Raw genomic sequence first — 14,247 nt, 5'->3', positions numbered from 1 at the left:
CCATGGACAGTTTGCCTTGCATACGACCTCTACCTTTTTTTCTCCAGACTTCTTCAAAGCACGTATAAACACTTTAGGATCTATAAAACACAATCTTGATTTAAACTTGATACTTGCCATATCACACTTAGGATTGAAGACATTCAACCTTTTTGAAGTTTCTACTACATTCACCCTCATTAGCACTATTATAAGGGGTGACTTCATTATCATCAGATTCAACATGCTTATCACTCTCCTCCCCTTGATGTGATTTGGCCCTCTCTTGTTCTAACTGCATATGAGTCTGTCTGTTCCCTTAGGTAATTCTCAATATATGATCGGGAAGAAACTCTTCATTATCATTGTCACTATTATATTTATCATTAGCACTTGAGGAGGCATCACTTTCTTCTTTTTTAAGTGGACAATACTTAGTATCATCCTCATCCTCATTATCCATTGCAATACCCCCATCCACAGCCACAACACTATCCATAACAACACCACCATCTACAGCCAAACCACCATCCTTAGCAACAACACCATCAACATTATGACCACCATTTAACTTTTATACTTTTGTTCATCTATGCTTTATCCCAAGCTCATTCATCTTAAATCACGACTCTGAAAACAAACGGGCTGATAGTGTTTAGGTTTATACTTACATAAATATAAGTCATTCCATTTTCTTCATGTAGGACACCGAACCCTTTGTTAGTTTGGGCCATTTCTCTATGAATAAGAGAATCCATTGGACACCCCATGTGGATTTGGCTGGAATGAAACTGGTTGATTCTTTTTGAATTTGCATATATAATGACACTGTGTATACTGACATATTTGCGTGAAAAAGGGAGATTATCAAGAAAAGGAAAAGCCCCAACCTAAAGTTTTGGTCTGCCTCAATAAACAGAGGATTGTACCTTGACGCCTACATGACCTTTCCCTGCTCTGTGCTAGTCTTGCCTCCATATCCAGTAGACTGACCATATTCTGTTAAAGCTTAGTTGCCCCTGGCTAGTCTGTCTGCTAAACCATGCTATGATCTATGATAACTTGACTACTCATGTTCTGGTCCACTTGACTCGCATTATTAGTATGGTCTCCTTCTCCAGCCTATTCATGTATCAATTATAAAGTATTTACTTTACTTATTTAAGACTCTAAGTTAGTTAAAAACATAAGGAATTTTTTTTAAAAAAAAACCTTACTGCAAGAGTTGCTTGAGGAGGTTGCTTGTCCTTATCTTTGCATGACTTCTTGGTGTGACCATATTGGTGACAAATGCTGCAACTCATCTCCATTCCTTTCTTAGAAAGTCTTTGACCAGCTGGGTGTTGTTCACTTGCATCATTCTTTCTATTTTTCTTTGGCCTCCTTGGTAGTTTCTTCACTTTGGGAGGGAACACAGGATTTCTTCTTGGTTTGCACCATAAATTCTGACCATTCAAAGGCCTCAATGTGTGTGCATAGGCTTGAAGGTACCTTTCCTCCTTGAGTATCTCGTTGACATATTATTCAGGGGTTTCCCTTATTCCGTTGATACAACTAATAGCATGGGGGCATGGAATTCGTGTGAGGTTCCACTTCCTACATGTGCAAGTCTTGGCCTGGCCTTTTAAGTCACAACAAATCTGTTTCCAAAGTGGCCAACCTCGAAAATTGACTCTCTACCATAGTGGGATCATATAACCTAGAGCTAAGCTTATTCTCTTCAAGCACCTTTCTTATTCTAGGGCATATTTCATCAGTTGAGGCCATGCACTTATCCATCTTCTCTACTATCCTCGACATCATTGTAATTCTAATATCTTCCAACAAATCTATAATAAGCTTAGACTTAGCAAGCATGATGAGTTATTAAAACACTCACAGATGTTGTTGTCAATGACATCACACTTGGGCCCATTCACTGATAAATGTATGACAGAACTTCATCACTGATTAGCTGCCTTCGAGTCTAAACCTCTCATCTTAGCCACTGTATTCTCATTACCCTATGACAGTGGTGCTCTTGATAGCTCTCCACAAGGTGTTGACTTCATTGCAAGACCTTTATGCCTTTTCTTCCAATTAGTATACAAGTGTCTAGCACAATTTCTGTGCTTTATATTAGGTAAGAGAAATCTTATTGCATTATCTAGGCCTACAGTATCATAATGACTTCACAATTAGTAACAAACAAACCTCATAACTAGGAAAACATTTAGAAGAAGGTCAAAGTAAAGATATTACCTTTTATTGATCATAGATGAAAGTCTACCCAAGTCCATCAATGATACTCAAGTCTTCCCTCAAATGCTATATAAACCATCGCCAAGACTCCTCGTTTCTCCTTCAATGACTACCCATGCAATTGGAAACATCTGACTGTTCTCATCTCTGCCAATAGAACTTAAAACTTGCCCCCTCCCAAATTCATTTTTCATAAAACAACCATCTACACTAATCACTGGTCTACACCCATCAAGAAACCCCCTTTTCAAGGAATCAAAGCATACATACATTTTCTTGAATCTAACAAGCTTATCAGCTATCCCTCTCTCAAGCATAAGATCAAATATGTTGTTCTTGTACATTATATTCAACTCATCCACATAAGAGGGCAACAAGTGATAGTGATCCTTTATACTCCCTAGAAGCAGTTCTCTCGCACGTGCCCTAACCCTATAACAAGTGCCATTTGAAAACCATAATCTCAAACTTATTATTGATTTTCTTCATCAAATTCATAACTTTCAAATTCATATCAGTCAAAACTTTTATAAGAAATGTTCCTCTATCCAATCATATGTTCATTGATTGTCCTTTGGATCTCTACTATATGAGTGCACGTCAGTCAATATTTTGACTTGAAAAGCCCCATTCTTCTGTGTCCAGGCAGCATATATCATCCATGGACAGTTTGCCTTGCATACGACCTCTACCTTTTTTTCTCCAGACTTCTTCAAAGCACGTATAAACACTTTAGGATCTATAAAACACAATCTTGATTTAAACTTGATACTTGCCATATCACACTTAGGATTGAAGACATTCAACCTTTTTGAAGTTTCTACTACATTCACCCTCATTAGCACTATTATAAGGGGTGACTTCATTATCATCAGATTCAACATGCTTATCACTCTCCTCCCCTTGATGTGATTTGGCCCTCTCTTGTTCTAACTGCATATGAGTCTGTCTGTTCCCTTAGGTAATTCTCAATATATGATCGGGGAAGAAACTCTTCATTATCATTGTCACTATTATATTTATCATTAGCACTTGAGGAGGCATCACTTTCTTCTTTTTTAAGTGGACAATACTTAGTATCATCCTCATCCTCATTATCCATTGCAATACCCCCATCCACAGCCACAACACTATCCATAACAACACCACCATCTACAGCCAAACCACCATCCTTAGCAACAACACCATCAACATTATGACTAGCATCATCATCATAATCATAATCTTTCCTATCAACTTCTACATACACCGCTATCATCTCATGCTTTATCCCAAGCTCATTCATCTCCCACACCTCTATATATGTATTCATTTCTCTCAAACCAGTCTCCAAACTATTCTCAGAGAGTAAATACCACATCCTCCTCGACTCTTTGTAACTAAACTCATCCAACATTCCTTTCAAATGAAACTAGGACATGTTATCTTTCTCTTTAGCTATTACGGTTGTTACACCTCCTAAATACCTCACATGAGGTTTAAATTGCATTAACCATCCATGGTGAAGAATTAAGCCAAACTGGGTGCCCCTGTCATGCATTAAGCAATGGTTTCAATTGGTGACATGATGCAATTAAAGTTCATTCAATTGTTTACTTCATGAAGCAAAACACAGAAATAACAAGTTTTTAACTTCTATTATCAATTTTAATACATGAATGAAGGGCACAAAATCGGGACAAGCACCTGCACACAAGTAGCAGTTTTTTAAGCACTTTATCATCTTCCAAAGCAATAAAGAAAGAGACAAGAAGCAGCTCCCAACGTAGTAAAGCAAAATGCAAAACTCTGGTCCACCTAACAGTGAAGAATCTAGCAAACATAATCACCAACCTTCATTTTGATGCACTTTGGGACTACCAGCTCTGTGTTGCTACAGATGAGGAGCATTGAGTTATCCTCCTCTGTGAAAAGCCACGAACTCTTAGTGGACCTCCAACTCAACAAGTTAATGTAAATCGGAAAACCATAACCTAAAACGACTCCCAAATTCGTCATCCACACCACACTAATCAAACACAATCATGAAATAATTTATGCGGCGTTTGGTTTCAAAGTAGGATTTTAAAATTAGATTTAGATTTTGAAAAAGAGTGGTATAAATGGGGTCCACTTTTTGACTTTGTATGAGTTATTTTGTTTTGTTGTGGGTAGAATTAGGTTAAAGTTGTGATTTTAAAATCACATTTGCAAACCAAACAAGCCTTTATGAACCCAAACCCTAATTGTAAAAGCCCTTTTCAATTTTCAGTGGAAAACAAACAAAGAGGGAGATTGGAAGTGAAAGATTGCAGGAACGAGGAAAGTGAAAGCTATAAGAAAATAGAAAAAAATTGGGAATGTGCGGGAAGGCCGGGAATGGGTCGGGAAGAGAGAAACGTGGCAAATGAGGGGCCCATATACCAGCACATGTAAGCAATATTTGTCAATTTTGGACGGAAAGTTTACTTTGGGATAAACGTTAAATCAACACGTTATCGTCGGGATATCTTATAGAAAAAATAAAAGATGAGATAAATCTAAGAATAAATATCAACGTTAAGTTATATGGTGCAATTAATTCAAAAAAAAAAACAGGGGCACCGGTTGAACGTAATAAGACAAAAACTGTATCTCCAGCCGGCGGTGGGAGGGGTCACATCGTATTAAGCGCCACTTACAGGGGCAAATGTTCTAAATCAACTTTCCCGCCCAAAAACCCTTCCGCTGTTCACCAAAAATAAACAATAAAATAAATAAAAAATAATTATATAAAACGGAAAAGCCACTTTTCCATTGTCTCATTTCCTCAGTGCGCTCACGAAGGTTCCATCTTTTCCTGTCTCCGTTTTCCCGCTCGGGCAACTCTTCCTCTCCAGCCGTTGACGCAGAGTGAGTTCTTCTCCCCAGCGGTGATGGCTGTTTCGTTTCTCCTTCGTTTTCTCCTGCGGATTTGAAACCCTAGGATCGATTTTTTGGAGTAATGTGACATTTGCTTGCTTTGTTCGCTGATTTTTGTGCTGTTCCTGGTGGATTTTAGGCCGTTTCAGTCGATTTCTGCGCTTGAAGGTTGCAGATGGGCTCGGAAACCAAGGTTGATGACTCCGTAGAGTCGCCAACTTCGGTGCTCGAAGACGAGGTACAGCGTCCCTTTTATCGGATAAATCAGCTCTTTTTTTTTCCCAGTTTTCAGCTGCTATTCCTGTTTGTATTCATGCGGACATGGTGGAAGTTGGAGGAAATGAGTGTGCCCTGTTCGGTGAAAGAATGTTGAAGTAGATTCTTTTAGTGCTTAAAGAAAGTTAATGCTTTTAATGTGCTCCACAAGCTAATCTGCTGTCACTTAATGTGTTGGTTGCTGCTCTTATGAAGCTAATGTTTTTCTATGTTTGTCTTCTGGTGAAGCTCTGGCTCTTATTATGATTTTTGAATGGATTTTGTTTTACTGTAAACTTCTTTTGTCTTCCGGTCCTCACTTTCTTCTACAGCGCTCGGTTTTGTCCCTTACCCTTTTCTGTTCTCTTGTTTTAAAAATTCCCTTTTTTCTCCATCTTTAATCAGTTTGAAAGTGGGTTATCCTTATGGAGCTATGTTGGTGCATTTGTATGTAGTAGTGAATGTGATGCCTTCCTGTGCAGGAATGTTTATTGGGGTGTGATAGGGTTGCGCCTGAAAGTTTATCTGTTTGATCTGGCTTATTATATTTATGTTTGTATAAAACTGCTCACTTTCTGCTTTCGTGAAAGGGCAATTGCAAAGAGGAACCTGGAATTAAAGTGGAGGATGAGGTTCTTCTTGAAGCAAAAAATGGAGACTCCTCTCTTATTTCAAAAGCCATGGCTGAGGAGGAAGAGAAGTTGCTTGATACCCGGATTAATGAAGAGAATGCTGAACAAGAAAATAATCAGGATGAAGCACCTGATCTGAATGACTCTCAGTTCACTAAATTGGATGAACTTCTGACGCAGACGCAGTTATATACTGAGTTCTTGCTAGAAAAGATGGATGACATCACGTTTGTATGTGTATTTTCCCCGTTTAGCTTGTGATTTCTGCTTGAGATCTTCTATCTCTAGTCAAGTTCCTCATTGTGTTATATGTTATTTGTGTTGCCAGAATGCCTCTGAACGAGCAGATGAAAGCACTGAGAATAAGACAGGCCGTGGTCGAAAGAGAAAAGCTGCACCTAAGTATAACAATGTGAGCAAAGCTTTACTGTTTTTAATTATCAGATGTGGAGATCGAAGCAAGGTTGTGGCGTGAGAATCATAGAAGTAGCTAGAAATGATGAGATATCTTTAGCTTTATACTAGCCTGGTTTCCTGTTGAGTGATTTCCATGGATTAAAGAAGACAACCTCATTATCTAGAAGGTTAAATGACACAACCAATTCAATGAAACTTCTCTTACGAGAGCAGTATCATGATCGGTTCTTTCTAATGAAGTAACACCATTTATTGTTGGAGGGAAGATTCAATTGTAAGCAGGTGATCGTGTTTCTCGAACTATAAATTCAAGTTGTATGTATATCTTTTATCTCTTAGCTGATATGCCATTAGTTGTTGCTTGCATGGATTGCCATTGTCATTTGCTTATAGTTGCATTCCACTTTTACAGCGGAAAGCCAAAAGGGCAGTTGCTGCCATGTTATCAAGATCACAAGAAGGCGAAAACATTGATGATGTGAATCTGACAGAGGAAGAAAAAGTTGAGAAAGAACAAAAGGAACTTGTTCCATTGTTGACTGGTGGGAAGTTGAAGCCTTACCAAATCAAAGGTGTGAAGTGGTTGATCTCCTTATGGCAAAATGGTCTCAATGGTATTCTAGCAGATCAGATGGGACTCGGAAAGACTATTCAAACTATTGCTTTCCTTGCACATCTTAAGGGGAAGGGCTTGGATGGGCCCTATTTAATAATTGCTCCACTCTCTACTCTATCCAACTGGGTCAATGAGTTTGAGAGGTAAAATACTCATTTCAGTTTCTGCCCTGGAATAGAATCTCCTGTACTTGGTGAAGTTTATTGTTAAGCCTATATATTTTTAAGCAGGTTTGCTCCCTCAGTGACTGCAATTATTTACCATGGGGACAAGAAAGAACGGGATGAACTGAGGCGGAAGCATATGCCGAGAACCATTGGACCAAAATTCCCTGTTATTGTTACATCATATGAGGTTGCTCTAAATGATGCGAAGAGATATTTGAGACATTATACTTGGAAGTATGTGGTGGTTGATGAGGTGATAAATTTGATCCGCTCGTTACAGAGATTGTTCGCATAGTTCATTTTTGCTCCTTTTCTTATAATATCACTCTGCAAGTTTCTTATTTATTTATTTATTTATCTTTTTTCATTCTTTCTACAGGGTCATAGACTGAAAAACTCAAAGTGCAAGCTGCTGAAGGAACTTAAATACTTGAATGTAGAAAATAAGCTTCTATTAACGGGAACTCCTCTTCAGAATAATCTAGCTGAGCTGTGGTCATTGTTAAATTTTCTTTTGCCTGATATCTTCTCTTCTCATGAAGAATTCGAATCTTGGTATGTGGTTCTGCTGCTGTTTTTCAGTTGCCCCTTTATTGTTTTAGAAGAGGCAGTCATGAAACCTTGTGAATTTATTCTCCCATATGACGGTTATACTGTTATATTCTGTATGACATAGTCTGAACCACGAGGCTCCGTCCTTGAAGTTGCATTTATGTGGCCATGGCATTCAATTGCTTGGATAGTACTGTTCTGAAATGCACTTCGAATTGGTGCACGACTGGCGTACTTGGCTTGCTCAGAGATTCTAATTCGTTTCTATATTCCAGGTTTGATCTGTCAGGAAAGCATAATAATGGAGCAATAAATGAGGAATCAGAAGAGAAGAGAAGGGCGCAGGTTAGCATTCTACCAAATGCATATATTCAAAGTCGTAGATGGTTTCATGTGACAAATGTAATAGCATTATTTGTCCTTTGTAGGTGGTAGCCAAGCTCCATGCTATCCTCCGTCCTTTCCTTCTCCGGAGAATGAAGGCTGATGTTGAGCAGATGCTTCCTCGAAAAAAAGAGATCATCCTATATGCTACTTTGACAGAGCATCAAAAGAACTTCCAGGATCATCTGATAAATCGAACATTGGAGAATTACTTGCAAGAGACAGTTTCTACTGGTATCTTTCCATTATAGTACATTCTGATTATGTCCTTCAGGCAGATAATTTGCAATGTGTTTTTCTGGTTGACATTGCAATCAAATTCTTACGCATTTCCAAATATGATTTTATCATGGAGTTGAGCTGGACTTAGTTGTTACATGAGGATGCATGAGGATGCAACTGCTGCCGTTATCAAACACTAATCAACTCTGTCCAGACCTCGTGGAATTCTTAACAATAGTCTGTTATAGACACATTGTACTCCCGACATAGTATAATTGCTCTCTCTGTTCATCATACTTGTGGTCCTCGTATTTGTATTGGTCAAACTCCTGCAACATCTAATCTACAGTGAAGTGCACCCATTTAAACTTTTAGAATCTGTTTCATATTCATTTTAATAGTTTTGTTTGTATGTTAGCGTATTTATTGTACTCGTTTTTTTTAACTCAACAGAATGGATTGCTATGAAAAATTAGTGTAGATGATCTTTTGTTGTATTTTCTTCCTATTTCTGTTGGTCCATAATAAGGGATGAGGCAGTGCAGTCTGTAATAATGCTGGTGGAAATGCAAGTTTAGGATGCCTCCATTTAGTTGTACATTTAAATCATGAACCTTTATTTTATTATTATTTTCATGCTCCATACATTGTTTTGTTCATTAGTAATTTCTCGTTGGTTAGGACGTGGTATGAAAGGGAAGCTGAATAACTTGATGACACAGCTCCGAAAGAACTGCAACCATCCAGATCTCTTAGAGTCGGCCTTTGATGGATCATGTAATATCTATTTACTGGATAATATTATATTACAAAGTTCTCGTGTTCGCCAAAACCAAAGCACTTATTCTCAGTTGTTTCCAAATAGACTTTTATCCTCCTGTGGAACAAATCGTGGAACAGTGTGGCAAGTACCGTTTGCTGGACAAGTTGTTGGCGAAGCTCTTTGATCGCAACCACAAGGTATAGATACAATTAATTCTCACTAAAACACAGCGATATATGCATATATTTACATTTTTGTACTAGAGATTCTAAGACAGATTTTGCTACTTTTCTCTCCAGGTTTTAATCTTCAGCCAATGGACTAAGGTTTTAGATATAATGGACTATTATTTCAGTGAAAAGGGATATGAGGTCTGTCGCATTGATGGTAGTGTGAAACTTGACGAGAGAAAACGCCAGGTTGGTTTTATGAGCAATCCAGCGACATTTCAAGCATTTTACATCTTCCATCACGATTTTGTTTACTTGATGTTTCCTTTTAACTCTTTCTACTTTGCCTGTTTTACAAGATATGATTTAGGTAGATTGGGCTCATACTCGTCTGCTAGATGTCAGTCTTTATGTCATTCATAAAGATATGTCATGATGTTTTCTTTTCTATGGGAATCCCAATCTTTCACCAAACCAAATTTTGGCTGTATATTGAATTCATTTCTCGACAATCAAAATGCTAGTCGTTTCTGTGCAAGGTTATATGGCTTATATCACATGCGGCACCTAATAGGCATCTTCTTGTTACTTTGTGTTTCTTGGTTTGCATCGTTTCTGCAATTATAAACTGGATCAGAATTCCTTTCTATGCTCTTTTATATATTATATATTATATATTTATATATATATATATATATATTGTTTCTTCCTCCATTGATGTTGCTTTTCAGCTTCCTCATTTGCATCTTAGACCTGCGCTATTCAGTTGTTTCCTTATTCTCCCGACAAGCAATAGCTGTGCTATTTCTGCGTATTCTCTCAACTTGTACTGCTAATTCCTATTGACCGATTCAATGTTGCCTGAAATTGATAGGAATTTTATGCTTATATTGGCCTATCAGGCCTCAGGCGATTGGCTTTCAATTTACAAAAGCTTCTTTGACTTCCCTGATTTAACCAATTAGCTGAAAAGTCCTTCGTCCTCTTTGACTACAGATTAAAGACTTCAATGATGTAAACAGCAATTACAGAATTTTCCTTCTCAGCACAAGGGCTGGTGGGTTGGGTATAAACCTCACTGCTGCTGACACATGCATACTGTATGACAGTGACTGGGTAACTCTACTGAATTCTCTTCCCCCCCGAAGAAGTCATTTGAAGGCCTGTAGAGGTATCGTGAATGTTATAAACTAATCCGGACACGCTTCATCTTCATTGCAGAACCCGCAAATGGATTTGCAGGCCATGGACAGGTGTCACAGGATTGGTCAGACCAAACCTGTTCATGTTTATAGGCTTGCCACGGCTCAGTCAGTGGAGGTAATTATTGGGTTAAGTACTCTATATCATCCAGTTTCTACTGGGCTTAGGTTGAGCTGATGCGTAGTTACTCAATAAGGGAATCCACCTAACTAAATGTGTCTTTACAGGGTCGTATATTGAAACGGGCTTTCAGTAAGTTGAAGTTGGAGCATGTAGTGATTGCAAAAGGGCAATTTCACCAAGAGAGGAACAAACCCAACAATTTGATGGAGGTTTGTTTTCTGGTTTATCGTCATTTTGACATTCAGCTTGTCTACCCATTTATTGGGCTCGTAATGGCTTTCACCAAAATTTTTCTTAAGCCACAATATTTATTTTTTCTACAAGGAAATTTTTCATGGCCTTCTGAGATAAGGAAACTAGTGTTGGTCTTCAAAGAAAAATCGACTTGGAACAAGATGATACATTCTCTACTTTCACTTATCAAGGGGGAAAAGGAACAGAACATTTCTCTGCTTTCTTGATGCCTTTCTACAATCTTTTATTCAATGAGCTTTCCTTGCCTGCAATGTCCCCTGTGCCTTTTCTTTGTTGTAATGCTCATATTCTAATTTGAATTTCAGGAAGAGGATGTGCTGGCCCTCCTCAAAGATGAGGAGAGTGCAGAGGACAAGTTGATTCAAACCGATATAAGTGACGAAGACCTGGAAAAACTCTTGGATCGCAGTGATCTGCTCGTAGGATCATTGGGCGGTGCTGAGAATACTGAGGCTCCCATTGATGAGATGCCTCTCAAGGGACCGGGTTGGGAGGTCGTGATCCCAACTGCCACTGGTGGAGTCCTTTCCACCCTTAACAGCTAGTTATGACTGACTTAATCTTCACCATTAAATTTGAACTGTTAGGATAGTGATTGTGGCTTTAGAAGTAAATCTCAGCAAGTTTGGCAGTCAGGTCCATTTTTTTGTTCATTTTTGGGTAAATGGACCGAACTGCATATTATTCGGAGTAGGCATTTCCTGAGCAGTGCTCTCTCATTTAGTAAATGTTAAGTGTTACCTAGGCCATTCTCGTGATAGAGAGCGTGACTTGACATATTTGCTATTATTTGAAATAATAAATTAATTTCAGCTACTTATCAGATACACTTGTAACAAACAAAATTTGGGAAGTTATGGAATATTTCAGAATATCTTATACTAGATGATTATCTTTATTTAAATAAATCAGATAATTATCTCTAACGACCAGTTATGTGAGAGTACTCTGATCACCAGTCTCTCCCCTCTATTCTCTAAATAGAGGAGCCCTCTCAGAAACGAACAACAAAAAAGGAGGTAGAAGGACCTAGAGAAACCCTGCAAAACTCGAGACTCCAACTCTCTCTCAAAGTCCACTGAACGAAAGACTCGAAAGACTTTACCAAAGACTCGGAAGACTTCACCAAGGATTCATTGTATTCAAGCCATGAAGGCTCCAGTGGTTCCACCAATACCTCGACGGGATCAAGCTGCTCAAGCCCTCGATTTAGACTCTGCTACACATGGAAGAGAATTTGATAATTTCTATCTACTTGTATTTTTATTTACAAGTTTTCAATTAGAGATATTTACACACATGAACATTAATATAAATTCTATTTTGTCGCATTTATTTCTTGTATGACAGAGGGGACTCAAAATTTGATGCGTAAAATTTTTTGGCAACCACAGTGGGAGACTTTATACCTCTCATCTCTTTTTCACAATCCTGTAACTAGAAGTGACGATGGCTCCAAGGAAGCTCATGATTCAGGAACCAAAGGAGGTGGCTCGCTTTGATGGTGCTGCTGCTAATCCCAACTTGGAGAAACAACCAATGGTGTACACCGGGAGTAAGGCTAGAAGAGTGGTTGCACAGGAAGGTGGATAGATAATGAAGTCCAACCCGTTTTCGAGTTAGGACATCTTAGTGGTTCGTCCACACCGATTGGACAAGAATCTGCCATTGATGTGACTGAGTTGGTGGAGTGGATGCTGGCTCTGGAGATCCTCCAAGAACATAACGATGATAAGAAGGGAGAGCTGATATGGATTGAGCGTTAGTACCTCCTTTTGGTCTACCGGCTCTTGAGGGCTATCAAAGGATCCGTAACTAGGTTTCCCCAGAACTCTAACAAAAAGCGGTCCGGCAAACCCCAAGTCACTATTCATAGCCGGGTCATCAGGGTCAAACTAACAACTCGGGGTAACAGCAAAGCAAGAAGTCTCAGGAATCCCCTTCAAATCCCGGAGACAACCGGAGAGTCTGAATGATGCGTACTCTCGGGCACAATAATCGAGCCATTAAAAGATATCCAATATTAGGCGCCGAAGATCCCTTGCGGTGCCAAAATGATGAGAATTCCCTCTGAGCACGCTCCGTAAATCATTTGCTTGATGCAAAGGACTTTCGAGTAATAGCAGGTGGCTTCTAGTGAGGCTCCCGTGTCGCCAACTCAATAAGCGAATTATGAGCACCCAAGGTCAAGCCTGACCAGTCCCAAGGATTCCTAGGACCATGGAGCACTCATTGGATCACTTTCCAAAAACGATCCACCCTTCACGAGTGACTCCTAAGTAGAAAATGGGCCTTTCTAGCGAGGCTCCCATGCCGTAGACTTATCAGGCCAATGGTTAATACCCGAAGTCAAGATCAACTGACCTCAGGGGTTCCCAGGACCATGGAACACTTTTCAAATCGCTCTTCGAAAATAATCCACACTTCATGAGTAGAAAAAAAAGGGCCCTTCCAGCAAGGCTCTAAAGCTGCTGGATCATTAGGCTAATGGTTAATACCTGAAGTCATGCTCAACCAACCCCAGGGGTTCCTAGGACAATCGAGCACTTTTCAGATCGATCTTCGGAAACCATTTACACCTCATGAGAAGCTTTCGAGTAATCGTAGGTGGCTTCCAGCAGACTTCCAAGGTCGATTGATCATCGGGCCACCTGAAGGTACTCAATACGAGGTTCTATAGCTATGGCGAGTTTTTGACACTCCATGGCTATAACAAGTTGTGCCCACACTTGTGACTTTTCTCCTTCTATAGGTCTTTTGGCCCCTGAACACCCGAGCGAACCTATAGCTTCCCCCTCTAGCCGAGGACCCCTTCTCTGTTCCTTCATCACTCGCGGCCCCCGTGCCTTTTCCTTGTCACCGAGCCACTTCACTCACGCCCCAGGCATAGGTAACATTCTTAACCCTTAGATAAGATATGACTTTTACATTATCGCACTTATAGGGAGATAAGGTGGAACTTGAAGTTGTGGAGTCCGTTCGGACTCGAGTCAGGTCAAGGGGGGTCTCGGCCTAACCCAAGAGGGTTTGATCCAACCCTTTCTCAATCCGTCCCGAGTCCAAAACGGACTTCTTGGCCCCTTCTCCGACTTTATTTTCATGTTTATCTTGTTTTCAATTTGTCTCATTTTCCGTGCTAGTACCATTTTATCAATTCCCACTTAATATCGTGTCATCTATGTGTTTATGTGTATGTGGTATGCGAAAGGGGTCAAGGAAACCACCTTGGACCCGAATTGGTTGGAGGAGGTTTCGGCCATACCCATGAGGGAGTGGCCGAGACCTCTCCCACTCGATTCGGGTCCGTGGTGTTATCTTCGACTCCGTTTTGGTTATATTTTGTATTTTTGTGTATTCCTCATTTATCATAGCGGTATCGGCCTTGTGT

General features: G+C 39.6%; 1 protein-coding gene across 1 annotated transcript; it reads left to right on the top strand.

Moving 5' to 3' along the window:
• The first annotated feature begins 4,966 nt into the window (after nt 1-4,966).
• On the top strand, nt 4,967-11,622 carry LOC116212517 (ATP-dependent DNA helicase DDM1). The gene is made up of 16 exons (XM_031547166.1): nt 4,967-5,091; nt 5,240-5,338; nt 5,946-6,218; nt 6,316-6,399; nt 6,817-7,163; nt 7,251-7,440; nt 7,567-7,742; nt 8,015-8,084; nt 8,168-8,357; nt 9,027-9,122; nt 9,211-9,305; nt 9,408-9,527; nt 10,275-10,394; nt 10,500-10,598; nt 10,709-10,813; nt 11,165-11,622. Exons 2-16 carry the CDS (start codon nt 5,276-5,278, stop codon nt 11,402-11,404), a joined length of 2,268 nt encoding a protein of 755 aa, XP_031403026.1. The 5' UTR covers nt 4,967-5,091; nt 5,240-5,275; the 3' UTR covers nt 11,405-11,622.
• Nucleotides 11,623-14,247: the final 2,625 nt, after the last annotated feature.

The sequence above is a fragment of the Punica granatum genome, chromosome 6 (assembly GCF_007655135.1).
Source record: "Punica granatum isolate Tunisia-2019 chromosome 6, ASM765513v2, whole genome shotgun sequence".
Classification (NCBI taxonomy): domain Eukaryota; kingdom Viridiplantae; phylum Streptophyta; class Magnoliopsida; order Myrtales; family Lythraceae; genus Punica; species Punica granatum.
The sequence above is the reverse complement of the archived record's forward strand: the minus strand, read 5'-3'. Positions and strand labels throughout refer to the sequence as shown.

Excerpts from the sequence above, each read along its gene's own strand:
- LOC116212517 (XM_031547166.1), top strand. The coding sequence starts at position 5,276 with ATGGGCTCGGAAACCAAGGTTGATGACTCCGTAGAGTCGCCAACTTCG. Across the intron at positions 10,599-10,708 it reads CCACGGCTCAGTCAGTGGAG|GGTCGTATATTGAAACGGGC; the intron begins GTAATTATTGGG and ends GTGTCTTTACAG. Across the intron at positions 10,814-11,164 it reads AACCCAACAATTTGATGGAG|GAAGAGGATGTGCTGGCCCT; the intron begins GTTTGTTTTCTG and ends TTTGAATTTCAG.